The following is a 12,473-nucleotide window of genomic DNA, read 5'->3' on the forward strand; positions in this document are numbered from 1 at the left end:
ATTTTGTTCCAGCAGAAATTCAAGACTGGTAAAACATATTTAAGTAAAAATAATGTGGAATGTTGCTTAGTGTACCTATGAAACAAAAATTACCGTAAAGATATGGTTTCTGGCTGTTCTGTTTAAAAGAATTGCAACAAAAATAAAGCAAGTAATTAAATGTAAACAGGCAAAATGTCAGGTAGAACATGCTGAAATGAAATGTATCTCAGACTTTTAAGATATTAGAAAACTTGGTTTTCTTTTATCTTTCCTCATTACTTGTATAGGTTTAAATTATTGCTTTTGTTCATGGCTTTTCTGTGATTCCTGATCAATTACTTCACCAGGACTCAAATGGCAGGCCCCAACAAAAAGATGGAGCAGTATTCCGGTAAACTAGACAGTGCAAAAGATTCCCCTCTGGAACAAAGCGTGGGGAGGCAGAGCGGGAGAGGAGGACCAGGAAATCCATGCTCAGGGCGGCTGCCTCTGGGCAGGGCAGAAATAAATGGGGCACCTGCACCATTTCTAAGGGCTCTAAGGTGCTGGTGCCCAAGTAACTTTGGTTGCAATCCGACACACTTACACTGAAGTAACTCCAACTTCACTCAATGGAGATTATGAGATCTAATCCCAACCCTTCGATCAGCCTCATCTAAGAAAGGAGTTTGGAATTAAATTCTTTATTTATCTTTGGTATACTCTTTGAAAAAGCTTTGCACAAGCAGTTTAATACAATGGATTCCACAAACTGGACCAGCATTTCCACTTCTCAAAGAAGTAACTCCATCCTTGAGATACTAAACACAGCCCAAAGGATCCCATGTTATGAATCGTCACACATTCCCATCCTGAATCACAAGAGAATGCAATTTGCAGGAGGGGTTTTGGGGAGTGGGGGGGTGAGATATTAAAATGTGTGATATACATGAATAATTGCCAGTTCAAAACAAATGCAGAGTTAGGAGCAAAGATCATTTTGAACTTATTTATTTGTTTTCTTATTTATATTGTGTCATCAAGGAATCAAGACTGAATACGAAGTTCCCTGCTGAGAGCTTAGGTCTAAAAAAAGAAAAGCATACTAAATTAAAATGTGAGAGACCACAGAGAAGGGCCTTGTGCTTATCAAAGGTGCTTGTGAATATTTTCTGCTGCCACCCCTTCAATTATAATTAATTCAGACTTGTAAAATGAACCGTTTTTTTCTGTGCAGTCATAATCACAGGACATGAAATGGGCATATTTTGGGGCAAACATAACTGCACACCTGAGTGACTTGGAGTTTCAATCCCAAATGATCCAGTTTTAAAACGTGATGATACAGAAATATTACTGTAGGTACAGAACAAAGCAGGAAAATGATCTGTGCTGGATTAAATCCAGGAATATAAATCAGTATTTTAATTGTACAAGAACATCTTTCTTGCTTTCTTGCTTTTAAAATGTCTTTGGGTTGCTGCCTGCAGCCCCTGTAACAACACAAAAATATCCCTACAAAATTACTTAAGATGCATATAGTAAATCTTTAAAAAAGCCCCCTTTCAGCAATAAAAATAATGTACAAATATAGTACCTTTATTAAATATACAACAGCTTTTGCACTGGAAGTTCATTTTCTTTACTTTTTCTGGTTTAATAAATGACAACCAGAAACCCACAAAACTTGAAATGTGTAACCAGACACTGGCTCTTTTAAGTGCTGCTGAAATGAACAAACTTATCTTACAGATACAAATAAATTGACAAGGGTATGCTTCAAGCTACCACAAATAATAAATAGGATCAATAATAGCTCCCGTCTTTGAAGGAAAAGTACACATCAGGAAACTGTCTCTAACTGACAAAAAGGGTACTTGATATATAACCTTTAGAAGGTAAGTATTATTTTTTTCTAAAGAGCAAATGATTCATACCAAATTTTCAGGAATAATCCAGGGGAATGTGGAGTCTCTCTAATGGGCTGCCTTAGCAATCAGCAGATGATGAGTCTGATACTGTCCAATTATATTACGACCTTGCATAAGTATTTCACCATTTCTTATTGTTGGGTTGGCCAAAACGTAGCCCATACTTATCATTAGTTTCAGCAGCACTGCAGTCCAAAGAAAATTATGTTTGCTGAATGCAGTTGAGGCTAAAAGCAGTGCAAATGAGAACATGGAAAAGGCTAGAGAGACAATGCATTCTGGAAAGCTGGCACTTCCTTTTAAAGGAGTCAAGCCGCAAATGGCTCTGCTTCATCCACAGTCCCACATCCTGCTTCAATTAAGCATGTGCATAAATCGGTTTCTGGAATCAAGTCTAAGGTGCCCAATGAGCTTACTGTCCTCTGAAGTTTAAATAAGAATTCTCCAAACACTTCAGAAGGTGTTGGATCTCAGGCACTTGTCAAGTAGCTAATCCTGCTTGTCATTCTGGCAAAAAAAGAGTTTGGAAGTGGTGGGTGGATGGATGGATGGATGATGAGTGCCAGGTGTAAATGGGAACATGGCCTTAAGAGGACCTTCATTATCCATATTCACGTTTGAACAATCAAATATTGATGCAAGCTGGTCCTGCTGAATTTAGATCTGCTTTGCAGTGGTTCATTTGTGCTTATTCTTTTGTAACCTGATGGTTAAAATATCAATTGATATACAGTATATGCATCATAACTAGTATTTGATACTAGATAAGACCCATAAGATTGGTCATTCCTTTTGCTGGCATTTCATTTGGGATTTTATCCAGAATGCGTTGCCTGGGATCTAAGCATGGAGCACAGGAGTAAGACATCTGGCAGCAGCCCTCACAAAACAACCCCCAGCCTTGGGGGAGGCTGCAGCAGGGAGAGTGGAGACAAAGATCTTGCACATGAGAGCACCACACACGGCGCATAGGACTTTGGTCCCCACCCATTCAATTTTGAGAAACTTCAATTAGAAAAATGTATCCAAAATGCTTTTCACTCATTCTGCTTCTCTTTCCAGTTCATTTCTGACAGATTAAAAAGGCAAAAGGCAACCAAATAACCAATAACATTTAAAACAGTATTTCCTTCATAAATTAAAACAATGTCCTATATCAAAGTTTCTTTGAGATGGAAGCATTTTTTTTTATATAAAAAAAATCACATTGCAGCTGGTTTATATTGGAACTGCCTTTCAGAGTTCAGGCCTTGAGATTTTGTACCGCTAAAAGTCTGTCAGTATTTTTTAAAAAACAAACATTTTTAGAGACCTAAGTCATCGTATCATTACATTAAGAAAACTTTAAAGGGATCAAATATCATTAAATAATTATAAATATTTCTTTAAAATTATATGACAATTCATTTTTTTGCAAATAACCTCAATTTTTACATATTTATAACTTAATAAAATAAAACAAGATAGCCAGACACACATACTACCTAAACTGTTTTGGTTTGAGTAAGATATATTTCCATTATCTTTTGCTTCTTGCATAAGAAATTAGATTTCATTTTATTTTAGGGGGTCTCCCCCAATATATATATATTTTGGTTAACTGATCTAAGGCCAAAAAAAAAAGCACACAAATGAATAGCACAAAGTAAACAAGGCTGCCTTGGTACTTTGTCGGCTGTTCTTTCAGTACAAAATAAGCCGTGCATCTTAAGAGTTCTTTCATCTGCTGCAAGGCTTTGATAATATGGTTGAAGAGCTACTGTAATCAGAAGATATTTTGGTATAAATAGGAGCACAAACACAAGTAGTGATAAGCACTGTGCATGCATAGGGGCCCTGCATATTGTATGGTTGCAACTGTACCTGAATTGTTTTTGTTTGTTCCAAAAAAGAAAAAAGCACGGGCTTTGTCTTGAAAATTGGCAGGAGTCCATTTCTTCCCTCTTGGCGAAATAACTCACTAATTATTATTTTTTTTAAATGTTTTACAAGAGTCTAGACATGGGCATCTTTCTGCACTGGAGTCAATATTTTTTAATATATAAAACTCAGACAAATGTTTCCAAGAGGACAGTAAAATGTGCTTTGATCTACATTGATTGGAACTATGATGCTGGAAGGTCATTCTAACGTTGTATGCATGTACTAAGCTGTTATAACATCCCAGCTACACAGTTGTACATATCAAGAGAATCTATTCAAAGGAAAAGGAAAAAAACAGGCACTTTATAATTAGCTGACTTTCTTTCTTTCTTTCTTTTTGGCTCACTGACTTTAGGCCGTGCAATAAACTTTCAGTATGGCCTCCAAACGGATTCATCCATTCTGCCACTAGAATTCAAGACTGTTGGGGAACTGCTGTGGCTTCCATCAGCCTCCACACCCTCATTCTGGTTAGGCAAGTTAGGGTTTAAGAGTGCGCTGCCACCGTTGGAGGTGGTACAGGGAGGCAGCATTCTGGAGGGGGAGCGATCTCCTCCTGGCACCATGGGGAACTGGTATGATCCTGACGATGTGCCGTAGTAGAGATAGGGAGTGCTGCTGGTCTGGAATGGTCCACTTTGATTTTGGGAGGAGCCTGGGTAAGGTGGTGGCAAGTAGGTGTGGTAATGAGTTGTGGATGACATACCCAATGACATGCCTGAGGTGACTGGCGGCGCATAAGTGAAGGTGCCTGGATAGTGCATTCGCGGGTTGGAGAAGCGGCTCTCAGTGAGGGATGAAAGGCTGGCAAACTGCCTGGGATCTGAAAATGGGCCCAGCTCGGAAGCACCTAAAAAATTATAACAAGACATGGGGGAAAGAAGGCTGTAAATATCCAATTTCTTTTTTTTTCCTCTGAAAAGTGATGATATAACTTTTTTAAAAGAAAGAAAGAAAGAAACCCATTTCTATTCTTGTTCCCCACAAGAATAGCAAATCATTCTATAGAAACACTACAAGGAAGACTTAGTGCCTTTTATTTCCAATCTGTGGTCATGCGTGAGAGTCCGCTGTGACCAAATAGAGGTGCTCTCCATGGACAGATATTTAATATTTCCTTCCAAATGAATCCACTACACTTCTGGTCAAAATCCACACAAACCTCAACAGGTATCCATGAGAAATCTTGCAAATACTGAGTTGGTACCTACCGCTGCCCATGGCACTCCCAGCCTTCCCCTACTATAGACCTGGACTGCCCCAAAGTATTTTTATAAACAGACTGTGGTGTACAAGTCCATGTCATCCTCATATCTTAACATTTATTATAGAGGGTAAACACAGTTTTGTGTGATGGAAACTGAGCATGAGTAAAGTAATTTTGGGCTCCTTTGAAATGGAAGGTTAAGTGCAATGGATATGGATTCTAGTTAGGAAACTGTCAGCGGCCGTTAACAGGCCGTTAACAGGGTTAAAATTTGGTGAAAAACCACCATGGGTCATTTTATGTGATACAATGTACTGAAATAATATGCAGATGTGATGTTTCTCATCCCTTAACCATAGTTAAAGGGTCAGAAAAGAGTCACGTTCTTTCCACGTTCATGCAGATTTTCTCCTTTATTGTAGTTTGCTATTATGTGTGCCATCAACATTAACTATGGTTAACAGCAACCAGGTTGCGGTAATCTAGCATTTTAAACCAAGGTTCGAATCTCGTTATGAAGTGAGGAGCACCTTGGTTTAGTCATAGTCAACAAGGTAATGAACTGTGCTTAAGAGGGTGAAGGCTGGAAAGCCATCCAGGAGGGAGAATGTAGGGAGAAGGAACATAAGATCATTGGCCCTCACACAGTGGAGGGGTAGAGTTTTATTTCTGTACTAGCCCACCATAGGAGAAAAACAAGGCCGAAAGGGCAACAGGGCAAGTGTTTCATGAAAAACTATCAATATAGGTAAATTGTGTAGAAAATCACTGGCTAGTACCAATATCAAGAAGCTAGAAGAAGATTAAGAGAAAAATAAATTCAAATAGGCTATCTTTAAACTCTTGGTAAAAAAAAAAAAAGTATTTTTCAGGATACTTCAGGGTTATTTTCCCACCATCAAAATGAAAAGGCAATGCAATATGTCTGATCGACCATCTCAGGCACAAGTGTCCAACTTTGCAGCTAGGAAGGTGGAACTTTCAATTAGTCAAAGAAGACAATGTCAATAATTCTTGGCTTCATGGAATAATTTACTGTGGTCAAACAAGAAGCAGTCATTCAGTCAATCATTTTATCGGTTAACTGACTGCTATCCCAACTGTGGTAGGTTTCTCACTCAGCAAAATCTGGGGTATCCAAAACTAGTGCCATCGAGGGAAAAGCGTTTTCAAGGTTCACTCCTTGTCTGCCACTGTGGTGGAAGCTGGAACATTTGAATGGCTTGTTAGGTAGAGCTGTCATGGGGAGTTATGTAGTGAGGACAGGCTAGGCTAGCAGACTAATCTAGTGGCTGCCCAGTCTAAATTCTTGCCTGGTCCTTAAACCTGGAGGCAGGAACACAGAGGATCAGACCGTATAGAAGTGGTTTTCTTCAGGGGATGGGGGAAATGGGTATTGAGGGTTAATCAATTACAGGGGCATTCAAGTGAGGAATGCAGATGGGGAAATGGAACCCATATACAGTAGTGAGAATCAGTTTGGTAGAATCTGGATAGAAAATTACACTGGTTTGAGATCTGGGAGGATAAATTGAGGATAAATTAATGTAAGGGGAATGGATTAGGGTTTGAGGCTAGAATCTCAGCTCTGCGCCATGCTTGCTTCTTGCCTTGTGTGGGTCATTTGTCATTCTGCCTCACTCGTTTTCTTTCTTCAAAATGCATGTTGCGGCAGCAAATGTGTGGTCAAATAAGGGTTTTTGTGTTTGTGGCTTTGATTCCACTTCTTTCTTGCACCTGTATACATGTAATTCAACATCCTACTACCAAGAGGGGCCAAAAGAGTGTGACAAGCAGGACAAAAGGGCAACAGCCCTCTCCGTTTGCAGATTCTGGTGTTCAGAAATAGGGTACATCCTCTGAAAGACGGAAGTTCCAATCTGATTGAAGGGGTTTGGAAGGGATGGTTGGACAGGCAAGGAAGAGCGTTAGGTGGGTAGAGGCAAGGGAAAGGAAAATAAGAGCGGCATAGCAGAGTACTGCCCACTTTTTGAAGATTTGAGCCATCTTTGCTACCTGGCTACTTGCAATGTGGGAGAAACATCTAGTTTAATGCAGAAAACAGCAAGCAGTTCACCTCAGCAAACAGCAAACAGTCACCAAAACCTGAGGGTTTTGTGACTGTTCTTCCCAACGGCCTTGCTTCACAGTGGCATGAGATCATTACCAAGAGATATTGCCCTGAGAGTGGCAGCAGAGGATACATAGAGAACTATATCGTGGGACAATAATTAAATATAAATAGTAATAAATAAATAATACTCTGATGCCTGCTGAAATAACTTTGCCATCAGACTTTAAATGCCAATCCAAATGTAAAACCTACACTGCTTTCAATGTGTAATGATATCTCTCCATATTCTCTTTCACATCACCAGGATCCACATGAGACAGGAAAGGAGAGTCTCAAATGCTGATCCCAGTGACACACATGAAAAGTGTCCCGCCTCCTTTGACTTCTAAGCTACTGTAGGTGGTTTGCTGCTGCTTGGTTCTATAACGTCCTGGACATTCTGGTTTGGCCCAGCAAATACTTTAAGGCACTTAACCTTTTAGCAGGCAAGAAGTAGGACTTCAACAGGCAAAATGGAAAATATACGTAGTCGTGTCATTAGCTACAGTGCATTTAGGCATAAGAAAATGGGCACCATCCAGTCTGAATCTGAAAATGCAGAGCCTGACCATGACTTGAAACAACTTGTTCTGAAATTGATGTAAGATTCTAGGTTTTTCCTCCTTGTAGCTGGTCCTAATCTCTCCTCTATCCCTTCTGTGGCAAACCCTCTCTGGGAAGGGACTTTCCCCTTCATCTCTGCCAGAGGCAATACCACCCAGAAACAAAGTTGTTATTTTAGAAGCAAAGCACATTGCTTCCTCCTTCATACTATGAAAAGGAAGTAATATTTATTGGGAAATTTAAAGTTAGTGAAAAGATTAATAGTGATCCATTTCTGCTTACATTACTGTTAAATTAATAAGGTAAGCAGAACAAGAATCACAATTTTCTCTTTTCTGCGTCTGTTGAAATTATGCTGTAACTATAGCTCATAGGTAGAGCATATGTTTTGCATGAAGGAGGAGTCTATATAAGTTAGAAAGCAAAACACGGAGGCAGCATTATAAGGCTTACTGGAGGAAGATATGAAGAAGCTGCTGTTGCAGAAGACACGTAACCACAGCTGCTAAGCCATCAGGATAAGGAGTGCTGACCACCCCACCTGGGACTCAGAAGGGAACTGGGGTATATTTGTTTAAGTACTTTTATCCATCTCCACATTATTTTATTCACTCCCCAAGTGTGCTGTCTTTATAGCATAAAACACAGTTGGCTAGCTTTGGTATGGTAAAAAGGTAAAGGACCCCTGGACTATTAATTCCAGCCGATTTTGACTATGGGGTGCAGTGCTCATCTCTGCTTTCAGGCTGAGGGAGCCGACGTTTGTCCACAGCTAGCTTTCCGGGTCATGTGGCCAGCAGGACTAAACCACTTCTGGAGCAATGGAACACCATGACAGAAGCCCGAGTGCACAGAAATCCTATTTACCTTCCTGCCGCAGTGGTACCTATTTATCTACTTGCACTGGTAAGTTGACAGGAGCTGGGACAAAGCAATAGGAGCTCACCTCATTGCACGGATTCAAAATGCTGACCTTGCAATCAGCAAGCCCAAGGGGCTTGGTGGTTTCGACCACAGTGTCACCTGCATCCCAGCAGGTATATTTTACTTGGAAGCAACTCATTTGAAATAAATGGGCTTCCTTTCTACTGAGAAAATACAGTAATTTGCAATGCCCCCCCACCTCAGTTTTCCATATCCACCAAGCAGCCAGTACTAGTCTGCATTTAATCACTGAGCTGGTGAGCAATTAGTGAGAAAAAACTGAGGCTGCAATCCAGTGCACACCTACCTGAGTCTAAGCCTCACTGAACTTAATAGGGGTGGGAGGCTGCAGAAAGCATTATGGTCTGCTTTCATTTGTAAAGCCATTTGTTTACACAAATACTTACTTATTTTTGCCATGTTGGCCCATAATTTTCAGTTGATTCCCAACAGTAATATGCTATGTACAGATTAACTCCTGAGAATAACACACAGAGGTCACCCTTTAAGGAGATCACAAGACAATCTTAAAACTTTCAACCACTATAGCCAAGATTTGTCTTATTTTTTGTTAATGGGATAAATAAGCCCTCACACCTTTTCTTGATGGTTTCTTATACCAGGTTTTGCCCATGTAATAATAATAAAAGTTAATCTTTTGCAGTTTCTCTGACATTCTGAAAAAATGGTACATTATTAATTGGTTGGGGAGGGAGCTGATTCGTTTTAGGTGCACTGTAAATCTTTAAGACCTAGACACTCAAGAGGAAAGAAAAGCAGGAGGTGAACTCAAAAAACCTAGATAAATGAGAAAGGCAGTTTCCCAGAACTGTGTGTGTTACACCTGTGGGCAAACTCGCACAAAAACAGCCTAATGAGGAGTTGCCATGAATGTTGAAAATCATTTGAAAAAGCTAAAAAACTGGGTGAGAAAATAAAATGGAGTAACCTAGAAAAGGAGAGAGCATGAGACCCTGAACAGCAGCACCCTTTTTAGATTGCGAGGGCACGCTGCAATATTTTGTTGCAGTTCCCACTTTTGTGAAATTACTGAGAGTTACTCCAGAGCTGACTGCCGAGCCACGTTTACCCTCAACCAGTAGCAAAACACTCTGGGACAGGACAGGGGAAAGAGAGAGAAAACATTCCAGCCTCTGAAGTGGTAGGACTTTAAACTTGCATCACCAAACTGTTCTTGTTCAGCTTATGCCCATCAATGTAATACTTCAGGACCAGGGAAAGAAATATAATAGGCATCGGTAATATGATTCCAGACTTCTGATGAGCTTGAAGATCCATTTTTATTTTAATCTCGATATGGAGACCACCCCAGAGGCCTTAGGTGCATAACATGTTTTTGGTACAAAAAAGTAGTGAAGGATAACCTAATTTTACTAGAACTCAACAACATACGTTATCTTATTGGGTATTCACCACTTATGTGTGTAAATTTATATGGTATTGGAAGCAAAATAAAAAAGTGTTTGATTATTTAATTTCTAAAAAAGTAAAGGCCCCCTGGACGGTTAAGTCCAGTCAAAGCAGACTATGGGGTTCATCTCGCTTTCAGGCCGGGGGAGCCGGCGTTTGCCCACAGATGGCTTTCTGGGTCATGTGGCCAGCAGGACTAAACCGCTTCTAGTGCAACGGGACACCATGACGGAAACCAGAGCACAAGGAAATAATGTTTACCTTCCTGTTTATCCTACCTGTTTATCTACTTGCACTGGTGTGCTTTCAAACTACTAGGTTGGCAGGAGCTGGGACAGAGCAATGGGAGCTCATTCCATCATGCGGATTTGAACTGCCGGCCTTCTGACAGGCAAGCCCAAGAGGCTCAGTGGTTTAGACCACAGCACCACTTCTCCCTAAGTACATGTACCCTGCCTTGGGCCAGTAAGCGGAGGAAATAGTCCCACCACAGTAAATTTGGCAAGCCCAATTTAATTTCTGTACTGCTTATTATATTAAAGATATCTCTAAGCAGTATACAAAAAAACTGAAGCCACAACAGACAACTTACAGAAATATTACAAAAATATAGTCACATATAGAAAAGTTACACTAAAACAAAGTTACCACTATATATAAATCAAGGCCCATTCATTTCCCTTCCGACACACCTTCCCTCTCAGCCTCCCAGGGTCCAAATAAAATCTCAGCTCAGCCACAAAAGTCTCACAGCGAAAAGAGATCCTGGAAAAGGCCGACGCCATCCTTGCCTCTCCCTCTAGACCTGCTTTTTACATATAGGCCCAGGTGGACGGTCCTCCCCCCGGCTGCATCCCATTCAGCCCCCCTTGTCCCTCCCAGCTCCAGGTGCCGCAGGGGCTCCAGAGGATGAGGAGAGGGTCTCCCTCCACGCACAGCACTTTCTTCCCCCTCAGCCCCCTCCTCCTCCTCCTCCAGCTGCTCTCAGCTATTGGTCGGGGGGGGGGGCTTTTATATTTCTACTCTTTAGACTCTGCTGGGGAAAGTACAATTACTTGCAGTGCACTGGCAATAGGATCAATTTTAGTTCAATTTTGACAGTTTTTTTTTTACTTTTTGTTGGGAGATATGAATACTAAGGGAAACATGCAAGAAGTTTCTTGAATAATATTTTTGTCAGAATTACATTAGGATTTAGAAGGCAGTTTGGAAACATATTTTGCCTATGAGCTTATTCCTCAGAGCTGCAGACATCGTGTACTCATGCAAAATGTTAAGAATAACGGGGAGGCTGTCCTGCCCTGGGGACTGGAAGGATACTTCGTTTTATTTTAGAAGAAAACACACACAGTCCTGCCAATTTCTGCCCTGCTTTCCAGTGTTATAAATTGTACTTGTAATTTTTGCCAGTGCAATCAAATACTATCCCGTCTCCACAAACTGGAGAATAAACTATTCCTTTAGAATACCATTCAAATAATACACTTCTACTCCCTCCACCCACTTCCCCCCTTTTTTTGGAAAAGAAAGAAACCTCCTTGCTGTTTAAGGGCTTTATTAAAAACTTTTAAGCAAAGGGAAGGAAGATACTCTTTGAAACTGAATCTACTGTAGGACACAAGCCAACACAAAAGGCCACCCACAGCGCATGAGGGCCATGTGACTTCTCTGTCACATCCTGAAGCCATTTCCAGCCTCTGCACGAGTTTGTACTCCCATTTAGAAGGAGCCGGGATATATTGGGAACACACATATGGAAACACTTTCCTAGAATCCGTTTCCATGAAATCCATAAGGAGCCAAGTAGCTTCAGATGTGGTGGTGTGCCTCAGATTAGCCAAAGGGTGGCAGAGGAAAGATAGAAATCCACCCTCACAGCACTTATTTCAGTTCCATTAAATACACACACGACTTGGGGCTACCAAACTACTGGAGCCATAAATAAATAAATAAATAACTGCTTTTCTGTTCTAAAAAAAGCAGCATGAATATTCAGTATTCTTATCATAAATCAGGGGGAGCCATTAATGTCACAACAGCTGCCTGTGGTGTTTTAATTAACTCCCCCCTCAGCCACCCCCTCTCAGAGATCTATGGAGAAGGAATATGTGCTGCGTGGGTGTAGGTTAAGAGGCAGGAAAAAACTCTTTATTCAACATGTGTGGCCAGAATCATTTTCCAAATTGCACATTAAAATATTAATTGATGGTCATGTGAAGCTTACAAAAACTCCCTTCAGATGGTACACCTTCCTTCAGCCTGTCTGTTGCAGTTGTGACACATTAAAGCCAGAGATTGCAAACCGGATAATATCCAGCACACTGCTTTGAGATGGCTGGAAGGCATCTCTCAGTGCCATAGCCTGCTTTGGCCAGGAGACCCCAGGCTCAAACCCAAACCCCCCCTTCCTTCCTTCCTT

At 40.8% G+C, this 12,473-nt stretch overlaps 1 protein-coding gene across 11 annotated transcripts in view; it reads right to left on the bottom strand.

The window, feature by feature from the left end:
• Positions 1-12,473, bottom strand: part of RUNX2 (RUNX family transcription factor 2) — a 223,478-nt gene that overhangs the window by 47,342 nt on the left and 163,663 nt on the right. For 4 of the 11 annotated variants that reach the window (XM_053380332.1, XM_053380328.1, XM_053380329.1 and 1 more), the window contains one exon: positions 4,522-4,665. The exons of 3 other annotated variants lie outside the window; for them this stretch is intronic. In XM_053380332.1, coding sequence (XP_053236307.1) covers positions 4,522-4,665 — 144 coding nt within the window. Of the gene's footprint in view, positions 1-2,926; positions 4,666-12,473 lie in introns of those variants that run through there. 4 more of the 11 variants (XM_053380337.1, XM_053380336.1, XM_053380331.1 and 1 more) reach the window with 1 other exon arrangement.

This window comes from Podarcis raffonei, chromosome 3 (genome assembly GCF_027172205.1).
Source record: "Podarcis raffonei isolate rPodRaf1 chromosome 3, rPodRaf1.pri, whole genome shotgun sequence".
Taxonomy (NCBI): Eukaryota; Metazoa; Chordata; class Lepidosauria; order Squamata; family Lacertidae; genus Podarcis; species Podarcis raffonei.